The following is a 26,296-nucleotide window of genomic DNA, read 5'->3' on the forward strand; positions in this document are numbered from 1 at the left end:
AGCCTGGGTTTCCAGCCTTACAGCCTGTACTGCATTTTGAACCGGCCAGTCCTTGCTCACAACTGTGTAAGTCAATTCCTTAAAATCAAACACTCTGTTGGGGGTTTTTTTTTTCCTCTCTCTCTCCTCTGTTTCTCTGGAGAATCCCGTTAATACAGTTACCAGGCAGATTAAACAGTCTCATTCCCTCTGTATTTTAGAACAAAGAAGAAAGGGGCACTTGGCAAAATATCAATTCTATGGTTGTTTAAAAAACAGAGAATTCAAAGTCTGTATGAAAAAGGCTTTCCAGTACCTTTCAGACGCTCAGTTGCATTTCCCACTCACTCCTTTAAGTGATCCATGAATATGAGACATGTCCCTTAAGTTATGGGACCAGGCACAGGACAGTGAACCCAGGGCACCTAGGTTGGAACCTGGATGCAGCCCCCAACTGGGTGTGTGGCCACAGGCACGTGACCAAACCAGGAATGAGGCATTTCATACCTCAGCGGAAATGCGGTCCTACATCTCCCTGGCAGGGAGGGCACTCAAAGGCCCAGGGATGTGGAGCACCCAGCTCAAAACCTAGAGATTAAGCTCACTAAGTGGTAGCTTATCGTTATACAAAAATTACTAACAAAATACACTTCCTCCTACCCACCAAAGGGGAGAGAGACAGAGACAAGAATAATTAATGTCGTATTTTAAAGACCGGAAAAGTGATGTTGCAACTGACTGTGGGGACTCAGAGGAATGAAAACTGAGTCAGCCCCAGAAGGGGAACCTTGCGGGTGAGACAGGGTGATGGGGGAACAGGTGTTCCAGGCGGAGGGCACTGCATGAGCAGAAGCAGGAATCGAGCAAACCAAGGGACCAGCCAGCCACGCTGACTGATGGGCCAGGGACACGCACAGGGAATCGTGCTGGGAAACATTCTAAAGCGCCAGCTCGTGCAAGGATGGAGACGTGGCCAGAATAGAAACAAGAGGAAAGAAAGAGCTGCCCGTGTGCCTTCTTTTCAGACCAACCAGGAGGCTGTGCAGACACAAATTTTGACTAGTAACCGCTCGGACGTCTGAGTATCAAAACTTTCACAATAAACAATTGGCAATACCAATGCAGAAGACATTCATAAAATAAATGGTGGTACTTTGGAAGATTCACACGGGAAGTCACAGGTCCACATACTGTGCCCAGAGTAAGAATTTTCAAAGATGGTAAAATTCTGAATGGACTGCATTCTGCTTTGTATGCACATTAAAATGAAAAACATTTTGTTAACCTAAGACCCCAAGTATTAAAATATATGCAATGCAGTAAAGGCGCTGCAGTGACCTAGAGTAATTGTTAAAAATAATTAAGCTGTGGTTGGGAGGGTACAGCTCGGTGGTAGAGTACGTGCTTAGCATGCACAAGGTCCTGGGTTCAATCCCCAGTACCCCTGTAAAAATAAAAATAAAACAAATAAATAATACAATCTAATTATGCCCCCAAGAAAATAAACTATAACAAACAAATAAAAGACACTGTTTAAAAATTTTCTTTAAATGATTAAGTTGTTATGAGATCAAGCCTGTCTTCAGTTTTCTTCATTTTGCTTACATGCATTTTCTTATTTTTCTACAATGACTGTGAACGGCTCATGCAAAGGGGAGAGGGTGCGTTTCAAACCCTGCCTAGAGGAAGCCTCAAGAGGAAGGGTGTTTGTTAAAAGGGGTGGAGTTCCCTTGGTCAAGCCAACACATTCAGCGGGCCAACCTGTGCTCAGACGCAAAAGCAAAGCTGAAAGGCTCTGAGGCTGGGGCCAGACGGGGCTTTCGGGCCGGGGATGGTACCAACCTGGGTCACAGAGGCACTTGTAGCTGGTGCCCACGCTGCGGCACGAGCCGTGGGCGCAGGGGCTGAGTGCGCAGAAGTCGACGAGCTGCGCGCAGGCCGGCCCGGTGAAGCCCGCGCTGCAGCTGCAGCCGAAGCGCGGCCCGTCGGCGTAGCACGTCCCGTTGTTGCGGCAGGGCGCCGAGGCGCACGGGTCCGCCTTCTCCTCGCAGGCCGGGCCCAGGTACCCTGCGGGAGGACGCGGGGGTACAGAAATTTAGCCGTGTGCCGCGTAATGACCAAGAACCTGGGACCGCTGTGCTTAACTCTTTTCCAACGTGACTTGATCAACGAATTAATTCATGAATTGTTTCCAGGTCGGCACAACCCGACTAGGTGTGGGTTTTCTTGGCTTTGGTAACTGGGGGTTAAATGATGACGCCCTGTGCTGCTATTTCTGTTGAAATATAAAATATATGATTGCTTAGACGTACAGACGGACAGGGGATAAATATATTTAAATGTACACATGTGTATGTGTGCCTGTAGAGACTTGAAAGATGCCAAAAATAAATTAATGGGAAGGTGGGACTGGGGTCTGTGGAGGGAGTTTAACCTCTTATTTAATACACATTGCTGGAGGAAGATATGCCTTACTTTACTTTAATAGATAAAAGATGCAATCCTGAATTAAAACCAAAAACCCACACAAAATAGTAAACAATGAAAACATCCTTCTCCCACCTTTGTCCCTCTGTCCCTCACTCCCTTCTCAAGAAGCACCTAGAATAAACTTTGTTTACCCCAAAATAAAAATAAATTAATTAATTAAATTTAAAAAGTGAAGTACCTCCTGTTAGCAGTTTCTTGAATATATACTTTAAAAAAAATTGGTTATTGTAATGGGAAGACAAACTGTGATGTATCCGCTCAATGGGATACTATTTGGCCACAAAAAGGAATTAAGGTCTGGCACGCGCCCCAACAGGGATGAACCTACAAGCCACATGCTAAGTGAAAGAAGCCAAACACAAAAGACCACATAGCGTATAACTTCATTTATAAGAATGTCCAAAAAAAAAAGTAAATCTATAGCTGTAGAAAGTAGATAAGTAGTCGCCTGGTGTGGGAAGAGGCACTGACTGAAAACGGGCACGAAGGATCTGTTGGGGCTGATGTGAATGTTCTGATATTGTGGGTTGTGGTGATGGTTGCATGACTCCGTATATTTACTAAAAAGCATTGAATTTTACTCTCAAAAGTGAATGAAGTTTGTGATATGTAAATAGTACTTCAATAAAGCTTCAATTTTTAAAAAGTTTTACATGTATTTCTTGTAAGGGTGATTTATTATTTTGTTTTGTGTGTCCATGTTTTGTATTTCTCAACTTTAAAAATTATACATACATGGATATCTGAATCTGTAGGTCTGTGTGTCCATGTAGGCATTTAATAATGCTTTGGTTAAGGCTATTCTTTCAATATCTTAAGAGCACTTTGAAAATTAAATGAAGATCTTTCAAATTTTAGAAACAAATTTCAATAATTTTACTCCTGTACAGTTCGTAGTTCAGTATTCTATTTCACTTCTCTTATCTAGATTTAAGTTTATATTTATCCATCTTCACCCACAACTCCCAGCAGTATTGGCAATTTTATTGTTAAAGATAAGGTGGATAGATAAAACAAACAAAAACAGCTCCCACACTTCATCTAAAGCATCACTCATAAATTGTCATAATGAACTTGGTATTTTTCTGTACAAAAATAGAAAACTCAAAAAAAAATCTAATGCTATTCAACATCTTATAAACTTCCCTATAGTTTTTAAAATTTAAACATCATACTAAAAATGTACCACACGATCAGTTTTAATAACACTTGAATTCTCCCAAGAGTCCCTTCCTAGCTTAGAGTGGAACATAATTCTGTCCTTCATGAGATGTATTCCATTTTACTCTGAATGCAAAGAACATACTTAAACACGTAGTACCGTATAACAAACTGAACAACCAAGGCAAGTCCTGACCTCTCTGGTCTTCTACTGCCTCACCCCAAAAACAGGGCTGAAATTATTTTCTTCATAAAGTGGTTGTGGGTTCTAAAGTGTTGTCTATCGAAATTCCTAGAACAGCTCCCAGTCCAATGCTGAATGAATGGATGAAAGATGGCAGTAATAACAACAACAGATGACATTACTGGGGGCTGAGACGCACCAGACGATCTAAGCCTTCACACGCAAGAGTTCATTTAACCCTGCTGTAATCGTATGCTACAGGAACTGTTAGTAGCCCTCTTTTACAGGTGAGGAAACAGTGACACAGCAATATGAAGTAGCCTGCTCAAGTCTACGTAGCTAGCGGATAACAGAGATAGGCTGCAAACTGCAAGCTCTTACTGCTCCACTTTACTGCACACAAGAGAAGTCAGTGATGGCCCAATTAAGAAAATCTGTGCTCTTAAAATCTGTGCTCTTAAGCCCCATGATAGGCTTCCTCACATGAGTCTACATAAAGGCACTTGAAAAGTTGAAGACTTGTACTAACTAACAAGAAATTAGGACCAGATAGACCCATTAGTATCCTGAATTCTTAAATTTAAGATAGCTTTAGAAAACAGAAATTACTTAGCAAGGATGAATTTTGAACTCAGTGCATTTGAAAGGTCCTGAGCTTAACTAGTTCTCAGTATTTCCAATATCACATGGAAGGTATTTTAAAAATACAAGGATGAAACTTGAATCCTAAGGAATAAACATATCACATACTACCTTACCTACCGACTCCTTATGAAATCAGAAATCATCTTTAAAATCATCCAAATACAAAATTCAGAGTCATGATGCCAACCAATGCAGGATGACCTTCCAATATGTTGACTAAAGCCAGACGTTGGCCAGTTTATGGTTCTCATCACAATGCATGTTATAGGGGTATTAACGTGGAAGTTTTTGAAATTTTGAATCAAAACTGGCTTGTAAATAATCACAGAAAGCTTGAATATTGCCTGAAGGTAGTTTCAAAAACTAAACTGCAGCCCAAATAAGAAATAATGTACATTTATTACTAGATATATAAATATAAGTACCTATGGAAGGGAACACACTCAGATGTAGTGTTGTATGAATCTAATTTCTTAATATAAACATGTGGAAGCCAGTGACCCAAAGCCACAGCAAAGATTCTTATAACATGCCCCTTTGAGCTGAATTTTCAGAGTGCAGGGCATTTCTAATAGTGCTGGTAGAAAGATGTTTTACATCACGCAGTAGAAAAGGTCTTGGATCATCTGTAGCTGACACTCAGCCAGACATTATTTCATCTTTCCAAGAAACATTCTAAAAATGAACCAAGGTTCTCATTCACTCCATTTTCTCCTCTGCCTCTCCCTCCATCCTCTCTCTCCCAACACACACACACACACATAACATAGAAAGACTTTCATAAAACTCCATAGCCAATACTAAGAACTTATCTGCATTTTCCTGTTCCTGAATAATGTTACAAGTCTAAAAGCAATTACTTGAGACCTTTGGTAAAGTTTCTCTTTTTACTAACAGAACTCTTTAAGAGTTTTGGCCAACCTATCAATAATCTCTTAAGGTAGATGTTTTTGAAAATTCCCCTGCCAGAATATGCCAACCAAATTAGTTACAGAGGCAAAGTCAAGATGATTGGAAAACAAAACTGAACATTCTTGGATTCAACTACATCCCTAAACACATTCAAATTCTAAAACATGAAGAATTCTATGGAGGAGAACAAATGAAATACTGTTCTGTGGAATATCATAATATTAGCAATGAAAGTAGTAACAGTAATCTCTCTGAAACAACTAAAAGGTTAGTAAATTACTACAACAGAGGGTGGCACGTAGTCCTAACTGGAGGATCATGGCAAGAATATCTGGATTTACAGTCCTACTTACAGGGTAAAAAGTGAAAAACACAGGATGAAAGATTGAAGGATTCAAACAGAAAATAAAACAGAACTACAAAGGAAATCTAAGGAATGAGGGGCTAATGCAAAAAAAAAAAAAACCAAAAAAAAAACTATGAATTAGCCAGTTGACTGTTGCTTTAAATTTTGTATCTGAACCAATATTTATATGAATATGCCTGCTGAATATTCATTACGTAAATAAAAATCAACACCCTTGAGATACACACATTATGGAAATCAGATATTTAAGACCAAAAGAAAACATTGTCGGAAGATGTTAAATTGCAAGACAATGAAGTCATTCTCTCTAGAAAGCTATCTAGACATCAGAAGCTCCTGCAATATTAATAAAGGAAATAGAGAATAAAGTGACACTGGCATATTTGCTGACAGTGTAAAGGTAATTTACATAGAGGAAACTGCGTGTAGGCGTGTAAAACCCAGCTCCTGGTTTCCCTGTCTTGGCAAATGGTTCAAGTCAGAAACCCAGGAGTCATACCTGATTGCTTCCTCTCCCTCAACCCCCATATTGAATCAATCAGTGGATATTAATTCTATCTCCCACGTACTTCGTGACCCTGAACATTCTGTTTCATCCCCACTGCCACCATCCCAGCCAAAGTCACGCTTATTTCTCCCCTCGCCCGTTACAGTAGTTTCCTGTGATGAGATTCCCTGTTCTATTATATCACCCCTACGACCAATTCTCCAAACAGCAATGAGCATAATTTTCTTAAGACGTAAATATTGTCAGGGCTTCCGATTGCTCTTAGAATAAAATCCAACCTCCCTTCCACGGGATCAAGCCCCGCGGGCTACAACTCAGCTGCCACTCTGGCCCCTCGGTCTCTAGGAGCCAGCCCACTGGCCTCCGTCAGTTCCAGGAAAGACAAGCCGTCGCCCGTGCAGAGCCGTGCAACAAGCCGTCTCCACGACCTGGACATCCCTGCTCCCACCTGCTTCACAGCTGCTCCTTCTCAGGTTTGGGTTCTCAGCTGCAAACAGACAGGCCTTCTCTGATCACCCCATTCTAGGTACGTATCCCTTTCTTGTTCTGTATGTATCACAGGGCCCTGCTCGCTACTTCGATAGCGCTGTCTTGAATTTGTAATGGCACAGTTATGTACGAGGTACCTGTCCGTCATCTGTTTCCTAGACCCACCCCAACCACCGGCTTCCCAGAGGAGGAGGAGCCATGCTGGTTCCTGTCACCCTCAAGCCCCAGCACCCAGCATGGTGGCCACTCTGTCAATATCTGTGCGATAGATGAACAAACAAATGGATGGATGAGCAATAGAGGACATAGTCTTGTGCAGACTTGTTAGAAAATAGTGCAGTGAGTGAAAGAGGACTGATAAATAATGCCTAACCTCAAGTTTGCAGTTACTGTGAGGGAATATGGAAAAGATGATCAGTCACTAGCTGCTTCAATGACAGAAGTGTAAGTGGGTGATCACTGCATCAAGGTGAAGGCAGAAAATTTAGTTCATCTAAGCGCCTGGATGAGCAGCAAAGGGGAGCAAGGACAGGGCAGAACCACGACTCTCCAAAAGCTTAATCTTCAACAGAAGAGACCTTCAGAAGGACACATCTAGATGATGAGGGGACAACGTGAGGCCGTGTTTTCATTCTGCAAACATTTACAGAACGAGTCTAATGTGATGTGGGGTTAGAGGGACCAGCCCAGCCTGTCAGCATGAGTGGGATCAGTGCATGCTGCACGGCTTCATCTATTGCATAGTTATTGACAAAGTGGCCGGCAGCAGTGAATCCAAAGAAGGAAGGGCTATTACTGGGTGGGGCAGGCCAGGAAAATCTCATAAGAGAGTGGGGTTTTGTGCTGGGCTTCAAAGACAGCCCAAGATTTGGCTGGGCTGAGAAGGAAGAGGAGTGAAATTAGACCCAGAGAAGGGATTTTGGCCGAGGTTTATGGAAAACTTAATTGGGACCACATTTGTTCTGGTTCTAAGAAAGCAGACAGTTGTGTAAGATAAAGAGGGGGTGGGGGGATCTAGGAAAAGCAATTACACAACCATCAGCTGGAAAAGGCCCAAGACAACTACATATAAAATGTGACTTTCAATTTTTAAGAAAATCCATTTGACAGAGTAAAAACCACCTGAAGGACTTTCTCTTTAGCAGAACAGAAAGACAATTTTAGATCTAAGACAGGAAAATGAAAAATAACTAGGAAATTGTCAGAGGAATGCTAAATCAACTCTGCCCCAGTGTAGTCGAAATAGAGAAAAGGCAGAAGAGAGGAAGCTTATTTAAAGTAGACGAGCTATATGCGCAAAAATAATTGGCTATTAACAATGGAAATTTAGAGGTCTAGTCAGAAAGTTCTGCGTTTTCCTTTGAGCATTCATTTCTCTAACCTGAACTGATGGAGATCAACCAAGTAACAGGCACCGCTCAAGAACTTATATTCTGGTGAGGAAAACAAAGAGAAAGGTAAGTACATACGTATCATCACTAGCGCTACCCGCTGTTGAAGCCAGTAAGGGGTAGAGCCTGACGGAGGCAGACTTCAATAGTGCTGTCACGGAGACCGAAGGGAGAGAGGCAATGAGCTGTATTCAAGCCGGGAGGAAGGGTTCCGGTAAACGGAGCAGCAGGTGCAAATGCCCAAAGAGCGTTGTGTTCTGAGGTGGATGGCACCCCCTGGAGGACAATTCTCAAGACTTTGGCGTGTTTCAAAGAACAGCAAACATTCAGCAAAGAGAGTAGCAAGAAAAGAGGCTGAGAGGCAGCGAGGGACACATTGGCCCTGGACCTCCCTTTGGATGGGAAATCACCCAAAGTTCGAGAGGCAGAGAGTGAAAGCATGGGCTCACCATTTTATAGACAGATCACTTTGGCTCTTGTGTGGAGAACAGACTGCAGAGGACAAGACTGAATCAAAAAGAGAAGACAGGACGCTTCAACAGGTGTCTAGATAGGACTGGAATCTGGAAGAACCCAAGATGCTGGGAATCTTGGGTCAACTACATAACCATTCTGTCTGACATGAACACAGGAAAATCCCCCGTAAGAGAGTCAGAGGACCGCCTTACACACATAGGAAAGCTCTTGCTGTCTCAACTCGTGGAAATTCTAAGTCTGGAGAAAGTTTAAAAAAAAAAAAAAAAAAGTCAGAAGCTAAGAAATGGGAAGCGGGAGAAAGACACAGGCCCTGAATCCCTACCACGTCATACCCAACAGCTCCCTGAGACAAGCACTTCCTTTTCCATAATATGAAATTGAGGTCCAGGAAGGTTAAGTAACTTGACCAAAGCCAGTAACTGACAGAAGTGAAATTCAACATGTCTGTCCCTCTCCAAGGACTTATGAATTTTTAGCCTCGGTTTCTTCATCTGCTTCTTTTTTTTTTTAAAGACACTCATCTTCATGAATTTTAAATAGGCGCACGTGTGGAAAGGCCTAGAGTAATGTGGTTTCCGCTTCCATACAAGGAACACCAAGGTGGTGCCAGGCCTTGCCGCGAGGTTCACAGGACTGAGACCAGACGAGGCGTAGGGCCATCGTCGCCTTCCTGGTGGATGTCAAGGCCTCTGCTGGCAAAGAAGGCTTTGCAGAAACTTTCCCGGGCTGCCCCGTGCAATTCATCCCCGCGGGAGCTCTGTAGCTTTGTTCTTCAGGCAAGTGGCTCTGGGCCCTGGCTGCACTGGAACCCCCGGAAGAGCTTCAGAAAATTCACTGTCGGCTTTCCATGTCTGGAGACACTGACTTAATAGCTCTGCCATCAGGATGTTTTAAGGCAGATCCACCTTTCCTTTGTACAGTTTTTTTTCCCCCCTATGCTGGTAGCCACAGTGTTTCTTTTGATTTGGTCCTGAGGAGGAAAATCCATAAACTATTACTAATTATCGTTTTTCTCCCAACCAAGACAGATTTAATCTTTGCAGGCTGTCTGACAGCACCTCCTGCTACAGTGTTTATTCACTACTTTCAGCCCCCAAGTTCCCTTGTGCTTTATTTTGACAGCTGGGCACCAAGTTCCCTCTTTTCATGAACCAACAAGCCTCTTTTCTCAGCCCTTATACTTTGGGTGGAATTGACTCCAAACACCAGCTCCACGGGTGACCTTGTGTCTCAGGCCTGCCTGGCCACTGGGTCCAGGCAGGCCTGAGCTGGCTCCTGCTATGCCCGGAGCCTTTATCTTCCCTCCATCACACTCTGCGATACGGCTCTGCTGAACTTCCTCTTGTTCCTCAGATATGCCACCCTCCCTCCCCCTCTGCCTGATACTTGCTGTTGATTCTCTTCCTGGGAGGCTCTTTCCTCTGCCCACAGCCCTAATGATTAATCTTGCTGTTGCCTGTCCTTCGGGTCTCAGTTGAAACAACAGCTCCCTTGGAACTGACTTCCCTCCCAGCCCCCAGTCTGGAGGAGGAGTCCCTCTTCTCAGCCACCCAGTCACCCCAGCACAGCCCCATCAGACCCCTGGTCATACCTTCACACCTGCTATTCCCAAGCCCCATGAGCCAGCTCCCCATCTGTCTCCTTCACTCCTGGATCCCTTGAGATCAGCTGTCCCCAGACAATCAATAAATGGTATGTGAATGATTAAGTCTTTTATTAAGTACATTATGCTACATTCGTATGACAGAATGCAAGGCAAGCCTTAATAACAACCTTGTAGAAAAATAATTAGAGAAGAGTATTTGGGACACATTGTTCACTTTAAGAAACTCATTGCAAAAGACAAGGCACAGTAAGACCCAATTTCAGTTTTCTAAAATGTGCATTAGAGAAGAGACTTCAAAGATGTTCACCTAAAATTTAAAAGAGATCTCTCTTGAGGGCAGAATTATAGCTTTATTTTTTTTTTTCTTTCGAGTTTATCTGAGCACAGATTTCTTTGATAATCAGGGGGAAATGATTTAAAAAATATAAACTGTTACACAAGGTCCTGGGCTGTAACAGAAAAGAGGGTAACAATTGAATGTGGTGACAGAGGCCAGTGGTGAGAGGATCCCCTGGCTCCCAGGGACCAGACGTATTGCTACGTGTAGACAAGTTAGGAGCCGAAAGTGAGGAAGGGACTCTAAAAATGACAAGTTCTTCATAGAAGTTGCAATCAGATATCATTAGGGCAATTCAAAAGAAGAGCAATGGGAAATACCCCCAGAGAGGGGCTGTATTACGTAAGGAGAAGCCTCACTTAATACCTAGTAAGTACCTATTCGTAGACATAAGCATCTGCCTTCAGCTGCCTTTTAGCGATGTGACATTAGGTCACATGAGAACTAGAGTGGAAAAAGAGTCAAAGAAAGGTTTATTGAACCAAAACTCGAATCTGATAAAGTAATAAACAAGCATTCTTTCACTTTCACAGTCTTCTTTGTTCAATGTCTCTTGGGCCTGAGCCCCTCTGTGAGTCCTACTTTAAGATGCTTGTAGGAGTCGAAGCCTGGATCTGAATAATTCAGAATCAGACCCAGGACTGGATCACGTGGTATCTTGGTTCAAGGTAGACAAAAATTTCACTCTAGCCTCCTCCAATGGTTGTGGTCTACAGAAAGGGCATGTATAAGGAGATAAAATCTGCTGTAGGGAAAAATTAGAATTCCATTTACTTCCAGTAAACGGATATTTGTATTTCTATTGGAAAGGATATTGGTTGCTTTCAAGAAAAATTAGATGGACATTCTGCTTCTGATATGGAAAAGTAAGCTTCTAACAAGGGGATTGTCCCACAAATGACTGTAAACTCCAGACCAAAATACCCTACAATGGCCTCATGGCTCTGAAATTGAACAAAAGCAGGCAGGTTTGGGGGAAGAGTCGAAATGCGGAAGCAGCAGCCATCATGGGCTGAGTTTCATGTTTAGGGAGCCCCCCGCCCCCCCCACAGGCATCCCCAGCTGTGACTATGTCACAGGGAGACCAAGACACTCGTGTTAAACCTGCTCTTTCTGTCCAAAAGAAGCCCAGGGAGGGGCCCAGGACAGGCACACATTGAGGAGTGAGGAGGGATGCAGGAAAGAAGAGTCAGAGAAGGGGATCCCAAAATTCTGTCTCTGAACTCTGCCCATGTCTTGGTGACCCCTAAGCCATACACAAATGGGGCACTGAAAGCAAAAGGTTGAGATCCGAGCCCCCCTCACTGCCCCTAGTACTAAGTTAGCAATGGATTGAAACCAATAAGAGTCACCTGGTTACTTTAGTGAACACTGGTTAATCCATCTGGCTGCGGCGTCCTCCCATATGAAATGGTTCTGTTGCAACTGCATCCAGGTATTTACCCATTCATGTATTCATGGTGGCTCATAGGTATTTAAGTGCCAGGCACTCCACGGATACAAAAAAAAGTTTAGCACCACTGCCCTGAGCAAGTCTGGAGCCCCATGAGGATGAGCAGACACGTACCCAGCCATCACACAAGGTAGAGCTTGACCAGAGGAGCAGCTTGGTGTCACAGAGAGAACATGGACTCCAGAATCAGACAAACCTGGGCTTGCATCCTGGGTCCACCAGGACCCAGAGCCTCAGGACAGCACAGCTGTTGTGGGGATTAAATCATGACATTTACAGTAATTGCTTACTCCGTGCTCAGCACTGTCCTGTGCACTGGATGCTCAACCCCTATAACAACCTCAGTGGGAAGATATTGATACTAACCTCACTCTTCAGAGGCAGAAAAGGGGCATAGGGAACATCAGTTTGCGTGCCCAAGGTCACCAAGTGGTAAGTGATCACAGATTCAAACTTGAGCAGCAAGTCTGCTTGAGCTGCAGCTGGTAACTCTGAGTTGTGCTGAACTTCAGGCACCAGACACAGAGCTTAACGCAGGGTAGGCACTCAACAAGTGGCAGGTATCATCTTTATTGTCACTGTTGCTGCTGATGCCACTGCGACAAGGAGCCACAAGAGAGAAGCAGGAGTTGAAGTTCAAGGCATTTACCTGAATTCATGCTAAGTAATTTTCATTTGCATACCTGGACATACACCTTAAGAAATCAGAATTTGCGGTGACCTGCTTAGGTATAGCCTTCCTCTTTTTGAAAAGAAAACCACCAAGATATCATTGTCTGCTTCTCATTCAGTCACCACACTGACTTCCGACTGCCATCTGCCAGCACTACACCAAGCATCTCGAGCATCTCGGAACAATTCCAAAGGGGAAGGAGAGATAAAGGTGAGGAAGAGGACCCATCACTCACTAAAGTGAGTGCAGCTGGTCCCCACTGTTAATGGAAAAAGCAGGCAAACAAAATCCCTGGCAATATTTTTAAACAATCTCACAGAAGTTGTGCTACATGGAAAAAAAAGAAAAAGAAAAGGACAAAAAAGAAATCTGAACTCCACCATAAATCAAAAATTAATCTGCACACACCAAACACAGAAATAAAATTTTACTCACACTTAATAAGTCTTAATACCCTGCTTTGTTTCCAAAAGGGGAAACTATACACCACTTGGAACTCCAAGGGTCTCAGCTGCTACGATTCCTAAATGAAGTGGTGATTTAGGGACAATGCCAATTTTAAAAAAGTAAGAACAGTATTTTGTTCAGGGCTTTTATGAGGACAGGCTGCACATCTCCTAAGTAAATACACACAGTTTTATATGATCCTAAGAGAGAGCTCTCACCAGATCATACATATTAGGAGACTAGGAGAAACGACCAAGTCCCAGAACTCCAGGATTCCTGAATCCTTACTGGGTAACGTGCCCAGGTTCTGAACAACACACATTATCTCAGAGATAATTTTTATGACATGTGTGGCTATTGCCTATAAACCCCTTTAAGATGAAAGGCATTACCACTGACATTTGAGTTGGACAAAAGGATTATACGGCTAGATTACTCAGGGTTATACAATGTAGAAAAACAAAAATCGTTTGGATAAAACTCTTGGAGCAGGTTGCAGTGGGATTTAACCTACAGGGCCTTTGGGCCGACATTAAGTTTGAGATTCAGGCCTTCCTAAGAGTCGCTTAGAGGTTATGAAACTTTTCTCTATAAACCTTCCTTGAAACGACAAGATGGATTTATTGACTCAGCAAGAGGCTCTTATACTTGAATCAAAGACAGGAATAGGGACCCTTTTATAACAAGAGCCTTTATAACAAGAAAATACGGCTGGAAGGGATCAACATTACAGGACTCATCCAAGGTGATGGGACTAAATTCATTACCATCATCATCATCATCATCATCATCATCATCATCATCATCATCATCATCATCACAGCCAACGTTTATTCAGTGCTTACTACTCAACAAGCACAGTACCGAGGGCTTTTAGGATCTTTTCTGTTCCTCACATCAACTGATAAAAAGCATACCAGTATCACATGAGGAAAATGAGCCTCAGAGAAGCAAAGAGCTGTAAAAGAGGCAGATCTAGACTTCAAACCCAAGCAGTGTGCCCCTAAAAACCCACATGCATGCTGGTTCCATTCTCATCAGTCCCAGACTCAGGTCTCCGGATCTCCAGCCCACAGAAGGACACCAGCCCTCCACACCTGGACGTGGAGTTTCCACGCTACGAGAGCTGCCTGCCTGATGGTGGATCCCGCATTGCATTCTGAGAGTTAGAGGACTGAGCTCTGAGTCCTCTACCCCGTGGCACACTGGCCCTGGTGATTATAACAGCAGTTAATACAAATTCTATTTATCTGTAATCCTAGTCCAAGGCGTCACCCCAGAAAACGTCTTTACATTAGTGCCTTTGAAATACATTGGATAAAATAGTACTTCCTCCAAAGAGTCATGAAGCCCCCTAGCCTCACTTCATCCCTGGTTACCATCCGCCTTCTCTGACCGGCAGATGCCAGGGAGGGGCTCAGTGTCTACGAGTTGCACCGGCTTGATGCCACCGGTCACAGAGGCAGAGACGACAAACCCCTTTACTGCTGAGTGTTTTCCTCCCTAGTGACTTCCTCTTGTTCTTTATTCTGCTTCAAATTCCCAGGGGGAAAAAAACTTAAAATAAGACGCTGAAGCAAAGGTGATGGCTAGACAGTAATATTCAGATTTTATTTGTATGTGGATTTAAATATACTCATATATTTAAACATACCTACTTAACTACCAATAGGCAGGGATGGTAAGTACCTAAAATTCGATCTTCTCAGATTTAAAATGCGTTGAGCTTAAAATTTAAGGACCTCAATGCTCTAAACCAAACGTAAAGACAGTATCAACATAAAAAGTATACACAGAGGCAATAAAACCAGCTCCTAATCATCTTTGTTGCCATCATTCAATGAGTTAAATATAAGAAAACACTCATGGCAAGTTTCCTTTTCTTTCTTATCACCCCGACTCTAACCAGAGTCTGAAATTGCACTTTTCAAATATGGACCTGGTGAAAATCAAGCAGAAACTCAAAGACGAGACAGAGCCCGTGGATGAAGGATAAAAATCTAAGTGTAGGAGAAGACCTGACACCTCCCAAAAGCACAGCTCATGTGATGACGGCGGCACAAGACGTCTCGCAGGCCTGCCTGACCTTGAACTTTTGGAGAGATGTTAAAGAGAAGGCGAGAGTCAGAGTGACGGGGACCCAGGAAGGAACTCAGCCTCTAAGGACACGGCCCAGATCAGATGGAAAAGGACCCTTGAAGGAAATTGGATGAAGATGAAAAGGATGGAAAAGAGCAAGGATGTGAACGAACCATGCTGAAAGCACCATCCCGAGGGAAAACCCCAGCTTCAACAGCTTCCTGGCCTGGGAGGGATTGTTGCAGAAGGATTTCACTGAACTCACCAAAAAAAAAAAGGAAAAAATTTTCCTGACATAAGTATTTTTAGCAGGGACACTTAAAAGTTTTAGAACCCAACAAACTTTGCATTTTATTTTACTCATGACTATGGTTACAAAGACCATCTTTAGAAATAAACAAATTAAAATTTATTTTAACGAATATCTTCAGAGATGCTACAGGCTGGGGGTTAAGAACACTAGTGCCAAGTAGCCTGGGTTGAAATTTCTAGCTATGTGATCTCAGGCAAGTTATTTACCCTCTCGTGCCTCACTTTTCCCAATCTGATCAATGGAAGTATTAATGGTGCTTGCTTCCTAGGAGCATTGTGAGAATCAAATGAGTGTTTAAACCCAGTGAGTGATATCTAAGTGTTGACTTATATAATTAATTTATTTAACAAATTTTTATTAGCCTCCTACTAATGTAAAATATGGAACTAAAAGCTCTACGATGAGGTATTGGGAGTCGGTGACAGAGAGGTGAATAAGCTACATTTCCCGCCCTCAAAGGATGTCACAGGGAAGCAACCCAACCACGCAAAGGCGCCCATGAAAAGGGAGCAGGTAGCAAATAATACTAGGAAATAATTACTAATTTTCTTAGGTGTGGGAATGGTAACGTAGATGCCAAGGAGAATGTCCTTACTCTCAGAAACGCTAACTGATTTATTTGGGGATGAAGGTCGTGACGCCTGTAACTGACCCTCAAGTCACTTTGCCAAAAACCAAACTATATATGTAAATACATACATACAAAGCAAACATGCCAAAATGTAAATCTCTGGAGGAAAAAAATAGAAAGAAAAGGAGGCGGGCAGGGATCAAGGGCTGGCTCAGAATTCTGGAACATAGTATGGACTTGAACCACTTTCAAACTTGTTTTCACAGCGCGGCTGATATAGAGGGCTCTTGGAGACACAGGCTTTTCTGTAAGTGCCAAGTGCCCTATAAATATTAGCTTCTACAACAAGCACCCTAAGAACAGGTCAGTGGGAGGGGCTGCTTTAAAAACGCTGGCTGCTAAGAGGCTTCGAAACATTACAAGGACACCCTCAGAATTATAACTGAAGCGTCTTTCCCTGGTCAGTCTTCAGTAAAGGGACACCTCCGAATGAAAGTCTTCATGCAAAGACTTGCTGGGAAGTCCATCTCCATCCTTCCCATTCCAGATGGTCACATTTTCTCTAGGCTTTATCTAGACAACACGCAGGAATTGACGGGCTACTGGATAAAGGAGAAGGTCCCCAGACAACTCCACTGATACCCAGGTTTAAATGATGATCTGTAGACCAGTGTCTCTGTGCACAGACTTGGCCCGGACGTCCCCAGTCACTTCCAGACTCATAGCAACAGCCCAGCCGCTGTCTCCAATTGAACATCACACTCAACAGGTCCAAAACAGAACCCTTCTCCTCCGCATAGCTTTTTCTCCACGAATGGCACAACCAACCATAAAGTAATAGAAGCCCTGAACTGGCTCTCCCTCACCCAGCCCCAGCCATCCCCAGGCCTCTCCTTTTTCCCTCTCAAGTTCTCCCAAATCCAGCAGCTTCTCTCCTTTTCAAAGTCTGCCTTCTCGCCCTAGCAGTCAATGTCTGTTTCCCAGACTTCTACTGCAGTCCCCCAGGCCTCCCTCCTTTTTCCCACTCTCGTCTCTCTCCCAACTACTTTCCACGCTGCTCCGGAATGAAGATTATACATGCCTGTTTAAATGTATCAATGGTTTCATAATAATCAATACTAGGAAAACAATAATGATAAGATGGCTAATATTCCCTGAGCACTTAGCCAGGCACTGTGCTAAGCACTTTATCTAAACAGCTTCTCATTTCCTTTAGCCGCATGGACCCTAGGAAGTGGGGGTTATCACCGCCCCAATTTTACCAGGTAAAAAACTGAGGCACAGAGAAGTGTGAACTCACTTGCCCGTGGGACAGAGCTGGTAAGCGAGAGGCAGAACAAGCTCGGAACCCCAGCCTCTGCCCTCTCCCCGGCCCCGGGATGAAGAGGATATGCCCCACCCCTGCCCACAAAGCCCCGTGAAGCCCTGAGGACTCAGCCCTGGCCGCCCGCCTTCTTCCCCCCTCCCTTTGCTCCTCGGTGACGCCCTCATCTTCGCCTTCCTCCTCCCTCTCCTCACTCAGGGTCTCTGCACATGGGCATCTCCCCCAGGTCCCCGAGGCTAAGCAGATCCTTGTCGTACGTCTTCAAGGCACCTGTTCCTGCTTGTCACTGCAGACTTACTTGTGTCCACACCACAGGAGGGGCCATCTCAGCTTTGCCGACCCTGCAGCCTCGCACCCAGCCCATGCTCGGCAAATCTTTATTAACTAGAAAAGTGGAGTGTAAGTGAAAACAAAATTCCTGGGCTCTCGTTCAAGGGCCACCTTTTACCACCAGTGTGATTTTGTGTAAGTCGCGACCTTTCAGAGCCTCTGGGGCCACATTTAACTTTCTGGTAGCAATTAAAGTGATGCTAATAAAGCACTCTGGAGTTTTCAAAGATCTTTCCCCAAACTCCCATTCGATCCCAGAATGGCCCTGCGAGGGACCCAGGGGCACCATCGCTCACATTCAGTAGAAAAGGAAAAGGAGGACTGGGTTGGGGAAAGGAATTAATGATTCGCCAACAGTCTATCAGCAGATGACCGTGAAGCCTGCCCCTGACTGTAAGCACAGCCTAGACTCAAAGTTAGGTGGCAACTGACTAAGCCAGGGTGTGGCAAAGCTGCGAGAAACTGCCACGTGCTCTGTACGCAGAAAGTGATGGGTGTTGCTGGATCGATCATCCACCTGCCAATGTTTCCAGTTTTCCCATTTGTTTCCCAAGTAAAGATCATCCAGCGCATGTAACACCATCGTCATGGTAACCACGTGCATCACAAGCACACCCAGCTGAGGGGATAACCACAGCCACAGCCACCCACTCCTGCCCCTGCCCAGGCGAGAAGCCAGGACACGGAAGCCACCTCTTTAGTGGCTGCTCAGGCTTCCAAATATGAGGATGAGGCATTGCCAATGGCAGTTTGGGTTACCTGGGAGGCCAGTGACCTTTTACCATCACCCATCCCTGGCTGCCGCCAGCCTCTCAGCCGGGGAGGGGCAGTTTAGGTAATTCTGAGTACAGAGATGCTTCCTTACGCACCCGACTGTACACTTCACCTCTGCAGAGGGTGTCATGCTCCTCTGTGTAGTTGTCAATGTCACTTCCGTGGATCAGGGGCACACGTGCTGGTTTTAATATCATATTATTCTTACAATATTAAAGGTTTAAAGTAATCTCTTCCACAACGTCCCTCCAAGAACAAATGGGAACAAAGCTTCCTCCAAATACAAAATTATTCTTTGAACGCCAGCTCCATAGCTGTGATTATCTGTCTGCTTCTTCAGATGAAACTATTTGAACAGTAAGACTTTTTTTAAAAATAAAAGTAGCTCTAAAGACGTAGCTTTCCAGGTGACTGGAAGTCTCAAAGATGTTATAAAAGTAATTTAAAAATAAAAGCAGGTGAATTTTATGTTGAAAAAATTTTTAATGTAAACTGGTATCAAAAACCAAATGCATAATTAAAAAAATAGGAATCTTAACAAGTGAAATTCACCATTAGAAAAAAATTCCATTTTATTAGTTATTCATTTTCAATGTATAAATGAAACTCACAGAAATTTCTGATTATGCCTAATAGACATAATTTCCAAGCTATCCTAGCACAGAGCTTAAAAAAGGACCATCTTATATTTTGTTTTATAAATGGAACAAAATAAGAAGTTCTCTTGAGTAGAGTTTTTCAGATAATTGAAGTACAAAGCTCATCAAATTAGATTATGATTTAAAATGGAAGTTATTCCTGGGGTAATAATATTTACCTTCAGGACACTGGCAGGTGAATCCGCTGAGATTAGAAATGCACGTTGCTCCGTTTCTGCATGGGTCTAGGATACAGTAGTCAATCTTGGATTGGCAGAGCTCTCCAGTATAACCTGAATAAAACAAGATAGACATTTATAAATTATTTTATTCCAAAACTGTGATGAACCATCCCATAAGTTGATGGAGCCAGCTGGTAGCCATCCAATAAAGCCAGCAGCCTTAAGCTAGTCTCTCAGACACTCCTTGATCTAATTTGGTTTTGCAACCAGAAACAATCATACTCATTCAGAATCATAGTTCAAAAGTCATTTGCTCTGCAAAAATCTTCATTACAAAGGGAGAGACTATTTTTTCAGCACTAGCTCTGCCTTCTATTTTGGAAAATCAGAACCCTCAGAAGCTGGGACTGAACACCACCATCCCTCTTACAGTTTCCTTCTGACATAAGGAGAAACAGATTCTGCAAAGTCCCACTTGACCACCGAGATGATGGCACTTTCCCAAGGTCATCTCAGTACCTATTAAAAAAAAAAAATACTAGGAAAATTGCTAGGTAGGTATTATAATTTTTTAACTTATGATATTTGAGAGCTAGAAGGCACTTCTATGTTCATTCCATGCCTTATCCCTTCATTTTAAAGATAAACAGACTGAGACACATGTAATACCAAGCACGTTAATATATTCATTTTAATTCTAATTGGAAGCGCAAACCCAACTCAGGAAATTTTCTCTGTGAAGCAAGCCTCCAGTGGTGATTTCTCTGGGTAGCAACATGGCCCCATACGTGTGAAGAGGAATTAAGGACTGGAATCTCTCGGAATGCCTGTGCAGCCAAGAAGCTTTAAATAAATTCCAAATATTTGGTTAACTTTGAAAACAAAGCCCTCCAGAAGGGCAAGTTTAAAAAGCAGCACGCAATTATGGTTTTCATTTTAAAGTGGAAAATGATTATGAAAGAAAATTTGGAAAATACAAGACGTAAAATAGAAAGAGAAAAAAGTTGCCCTTAGTTATACTGAGTGACAGTATTATTAATACTTTGGAGATCAGTCCTATCAGAAATATTTATGCACAGATATTTCCTACAAAATTATAATCATACTGTAACATTTTATATCTTTCCAGGATGAACATAAAGTACATAAAAACTTGTCTTTCTGAATTACTAGTTTTGAAAGACTGTTATTAGCACTTGTATTTGAGATTTGCAAAAATAAATCAGTGATGTTAGGAGAGAGATGATTTGCCTGAACTTCAATGACATGCCAAACGAGTCTAAGCTACAGACTGAACGGGAGGCACTTGTCTGCAATCCCCATCTTCCTTACGTGCTTTAAAACAGTCCAGGGGACTCTACTGAATTCATGAGTATGACCAGAAGAGAAAGATAATTGTGTAAACTAAAAATCCCAATACCGGGACAAAATGCTATTTCAAAATTCAGAACAGAATATCTTAATATGATAATATTATATTAAGAACATATTTGTAAATAAAATCTCTAATTGCAGAATTAGTAACATTTTGTCCATATAATTTCCTCCAGCCCCTTCACATTCTCCCTGGGATGGTATCAAAAAACAAAATTTCATTTCACCTATAAAGACCTCATTATGCATTCCTAACTAAAGAAGATTTTTGAAAAGATCGCTTTTAATGGCCCCTTAATTAACGTCTGGTCCTGTTTATAAATTTAATTAAACACTATATATTTATTAATTATATATTTATTAATATCAACAATTTATCTTTAAGAACCATGCTGTCTGATAATACACAAATCTTCTCATACCTTTAATTTATTATCTAATAGATCTAATACTAAATTAAACCTCTAAGCAAAGTGATCTTCAGTGCTGTTGAATGCTTTAATATCATACACAAGTTCAGAAAGATTTCAGTCAAAAAGGATAATCCACGTTTGCAATGCATGGGTGTTTGGGATTGTCATGATGGTTTGGGGGTCGCACTGGCATTCAGTGGTGGAGATGCTGAGCCCTGCACATGCCTAAGATGGTCCAGAATGACACAGTTTTCTCACTCGAATGCCAGTAGTCCACTCCAATGAGGAACAGCACCAGTCGGGATCAGTCACTGTATCATTGCTTTTGGTTCCTGAGCTTCCAAAGCAATGTATTAAAGATTTTTAAAATACGGTGTGACTGTCATTTAGACTTTCCTAAAAATGCACAGTAGTGACAAACTTCATTCTGATTCCCAAATGACCAAATGACAGAAGTCTACACCTAACTACAGAGGCCAATATCAGTAACCGTCTACATTCCTTCCCTTCTAGCTGGCAATACAGCCCCTCCTTATAACTGAACCATAGGCACTCATGGATTACCTTCCAAATTATTGTCACAACCATACGGCACTTTTCATATTATCTGGTTCTAAGCATCATTGCCTCCCACCAAGATTCAAGCAATAATTCCCCAGCCCATCTCTTTATCACTACATTTGATTTTTCACAATCCATTCTACATGGGAGTAGCCAGAGAGATCTTTATAAGACATAATTTATATCCTATTACTTTTATATTTAAAACTTCCAGTGGCTTCCCCGGAAGCTTGGACTAAAACTCAAACACTCTACCCCATGGCTAAAAAGCACCACATAACCTGGCACCTACGCCCACATCTTCCCACTCTCCCCACTGACCACCATGCAGCAGGACCCCCAGCCCCGCCCCGGGTCAGGTCTCCTTCTGTTCCCAAATTCGCCAAGCTCCTTCTCACCGCCTTTAGCATTGTTTTCATGCTGTGGTCTCAGGACCACACAAGGACAGGAGAGACCACAGTATGAAACAAAAGCAGTTAAATGATTCTGCCCTAGAAAGAGAAGAATGGCTCAAATTTTAAACTGTTGTGTAACAGGGAAACTGCTAATACCATATGCTATCACTTATATGTGGAATCTAAAAAAAGGACACAAGTGAACTTATTTACAAAACAGAGACAGACTCACAGACATAGAAAACAAACTTCTGCTTACCAGTGGGGAAGAGGGGGTGGAGAGGGATAAACTGGGAGTTTGGGATTTGCAGGTACTAATTACTATATATAAAATAGATAAACAGCAAAGTCTTACTGTATAGCACAGGGAACTATATAATACTATGTAACAGCCAATAACGAAAAAGAATATGAAAAGGAATATATACATATATATATATGTATAACTGAATCACTATGTTGTATACCAGAAATTAACACAGCATTGTAAATCGACTATACTTCAATTAAAAAAAAAAAATAGAGACACTACTGAGAAGAAAGTTAGTAACTAACTTTGGGAAAGGAGGAGAATGGGTGGAGATGGAGACACAGTGGAATTTCATCTGTAAAATCAGGAGATAAAAACAGGAGAGGTTAAAAAATGAATTGCAGAAAGGGGACGAGGACCTAATAGAAGAGCATTAAAGTCACCCCTACAACCAGTTAGGGAGATGTAAAAATGTCTTCAGGGAACTAAAGAAACAGGAAATCCAACTAAATAGAGAAGGAAGTTGGTTATAACCCTAGTGAGGGTTACAGATAAAATCAGAACAATTAGGTCAAGATGCTTCTTGAACCCCCGGGTTGTGCATTGTGAAATCAGCCCCATATGCGGAGTCCAAACCACAGTTTACCATAATTGGAGACAGGAAGGAAGAGGATGGCCCCTCTGTGCTCACTACTGACAAGAGAATCACCCTGGATGCCCAGGTCTTGTAAGACAGTTGAAAATCTCTCTCCCAGAAACAACCTTGGTCCTCTGAGTTCCAAATCTAATTCATTTGGGCCAAGAACTGCAATTAGCTAGGGGTAATAAAGCTTCTCCCTCAGTGGAATGAGTCTTTCAACCCAGAAAGAGACAGAGCCAAATATGGAGATGATGATGTGCTGACAGAGATCAGAGCCCTGGGACGGCCACTTGGTGCCTGGCATAGGCTGATCCGAGCATGCTGGTGTGCAAAGACAGTGTCACAATGGGGAAAATGTGGTGCATGAGAGCATCCATCAGCCTTGGGATTTCAATTAAAATATTTAGTTGAGTAATTGATTTTTTTGATGAATGTCAGTTGAGAGACAGGGATAAGGAATATGAAAACAAATATATGTATGTAAATGCATGACTGGGACATTGTACTGTATACCAGAAATGGATACCTTGTAACTGACTATACTTCAATTAAAAAAAAAGAAGAAAGAAGGATAAGGCAGCCCACATTGAGAAGTTTAATGGGGTTTAAGAATCATTATAATTTATAAATTTAATTCTTGCAAAGGAACAAACACAAAAGAAAATTTAGATAGTCTTCCCTGTGCATAAAAGCCACTCTAGGACATCACATACCTCAGCCCTGGCATCTCATCACCACTTTGCACGGGCTGCGCCCTTCCACGGCTGCCCTCTCTCATTAGTCACGTCTCCACTCAGAAATCATCTGCTCAGATCTTGTACCTCTCACCCTCTTTTATGTTTCATCTTAGCACTTATCTCTACTTGACAACACACACTTGTTACCTCCCAACCTAGAAGGCGACCCCCTGGGAGCAGGGCTTTATCCCTGGAGTCTCCTGTAGCCCCCATCCTGACGCAGAGTGGGGGGCAGCTTCTGCCTGCTCCACCACATCACATTCATCATCACCTCAAATTATGTTCTTTTTTGGTTCCCTTTCAAGAATATAAACTCCCTGAGCTCCAGGACTTTGCCTTGTTAACCACCGAATCCTTAACACTCAGACATTCCTGGCACAAATGAATCAACTTGCTTAAAGCTTTTGCCTTAAAGCCAACTATACCCTTCATGTTAGACTGAGGTTCTTCCTAAGCAGTAATACCCAGAAGAGCATGGGCAAAATGTGCTTGTTACTCTTCTTCCTAATGCATATTAAAATAAATGTAGAGCTATTAAAATAGAAATGAATCTCAAAAATGCACTAAAATCACCGTGTGCTCTGCAACGGTCCATACTTCCAGTTTTGGAAACCAAAATGGTGCCATTGCCCCGCTGATGGGCCCCCCTCCCCAGCCAGACTGGGAGGGGTGGAACTCTGCTGACCCTCTTCTGAACTTCAGTCTTGCTTCTCTAACTAGAATTCAGCAAATTCAACAGGTCCCTGCGATATGGCATCAGCAGATATGAAACGTAACTCCTTTCTCCCACCAAAGCCTCTATCCAAGTTCAATTCCTTGAGTCAGTGGTTCTCCACCAGGTGACTCTACCCAGGAAACATCTGCCAATGTCTGGAGACACTGTTTATTGTCACATCCCTGGGGACGCTACTGGCATCTAGTGGCCAGAAGCCAGAGATGCTTCTAAACATCCTACAAGACACAAGAGAATCCCCTGCAACAAAGAATTATCCAGCCCCAAGTGTCCCTGATGTCACAGCTGAGAAATCCCAGTTTAGGTCAATGAGACCTTGGTCCTTCAGACTAAAAGCCCTTGCTTTTATCCCAATGCCTCTTACCTGACCTTAGACATCCATCCTTCACAAAACAGGGAAATAGCACCTTTAAAACATTCTAAAAATTCAAAGTCCTTAGGAATATTTATAACAAGTCAAAGACCATTCTAGCAAGTCAAAGACCATTTTCAAATAAATTATTTGACTCTGAAGACTTTAAGGTACTGAGGAATTTACAATTAGGATAGGCAATGCCGAAGTAAAATCACTGATTCAAAAACAGATGCTACGGGAAATGCTGATCTCTTGGGGAATCACAGAGGTTTTATTGTCTCTGGAGATCAGTCTCACATGACAAAAAAGCTGTAAGTTGTGCCTTGGGATATGTATACGATAAGGATGTCTTTCAAGGGCATAAGGGACAATCGAAAGAGTTCTAAACCGAGGCTCCGTACTTTTAAAGGCATCTGAGCACAAGAAGTGCTCTTAGATGAAATAAAGTGCACGTGCCCGTGATAGAAGCCCGCCAGATGGGGACAATGACTAGATGGCTTTAAGGAAAAGCATTGAACCAAATCATCCATTCAAGGGGTGTGTTACCAGGTTAGATTCGGCCTAACATGGACTGGGAGTATTTCATTTTAGACTTTTTTGTATTTAAGTACAACATATAATTAAAACTTATCACTATACATAAAGAGAAAAATAACGACTTTTCCTTGTGAATATCAGAATGGTTTGGGGAAAACTAAGTCCTAGCGGTGTTTTTCAACGACCAGCAATATAACAACAACAACAAAAAAAAACCACACCCCTTAGCATCACCCAGATCATTATGTACTGGCTGTTCTCCTCAAATGAAGGAAAACCTTCCAGAATTCAGCGCAAATTACGTGAAGCACAAAGGAAGTTGGCCAAATGAGTCCGACTATTAAAAACAAGGCAATAGATCCATTGTTTTTCCAAATACTCTTCTCTACAACCACTGTTTTGGGGTAGGAGCCTTACTTTATAATTTCTCCACCGAAATAAAAAGATTCTTCTGCGGTCACTTTGACTCTGTGAGGCAGAATCTAATTGTTTCTTTGGAGAGCTGTCCTGAAAGCTACCAAGGTGGGAAGTGTGGTGAGAGCTATTTTTAACACTCCTGGTCTTTTAATAGCCTGGCCTGTGCAGCGAGGAGGAGCTGCCGGATGTGTACTGAAAGCCTGATGCCTTAGTTCTTGCCCTGGGGGGGATCAGCCGGGCCAGGGCCACAGCTGCCACTGCAGAGATGAAGTGCCTAATATTAGCAAGCAGAAGCAAGCAATAAATAGCAGGGATCTGTGCGCCACCAAGACATTCAATCTCAGAGGCATCCAATTTCTAAGTCGGAAAGCAGAAATTATTTAACAGAAAAAAACCACTAAGATCTGCTGGCAGGGGAAGAACAAACACACCTGAACAAATGCAAGCGTGATTTAAAAACCAAAGGTAAAGAAAGGAAAACAGGGGAGGGTCATCTGTGAAAGGTGATCAATAAAATATAATTAAGATGGGAATAGGCGACAGAAAGAAAAGCA

General features: G+C 42.6%; 1 protein-coding gene across 3 annotated transcripts in view; it reads right to left on the bottom strand.

Moving 5' to 3' along the window:
* The window catches only part of DNER (delta/notch like EGF repeat containing), a 263,164-nt gene that overhangs the window by 57,021 nt on the left and 179,847 nt on the right, over window positions 1–26,296 (bottom strand). For 2 of the 3 annotated variants that reach the window (XM_031452326.2, XM_064485240.1), the window contains exons 7-8: window positions 19,328–19,441; window positions 1,822–2,046 (exon numbers count right to left, since the gene is read on the bottom strand). In XM_031452326.2, coding sequence (XP_031308186.2) covers window positions 1,822–2,046; window positions 19,328–19,441 — 339 coding nt within the window. The remainder of the gene's footprint in view (window positions 1–1,821; window positions 2,047–19,327; window positions 19,442–26,296) is intronic. The other variant, XM_064485241.1, reaches the window with a different exon arrangement.

This window comes from Camelus dromedarius, chromosome 4, assembly GCF_036321535.1.
Source record: "Camelus dromedarius isolate mCamDro1 chromosome 4, mCamDro1.pat, whole genome shotgun sequence".
Classification (NCBI taxonomy): Eukaryota; Metazoa; Chordata; class Mammalia; order Artiodactyla; family Camelidae; genus Camelus; species Camelus dromedarius.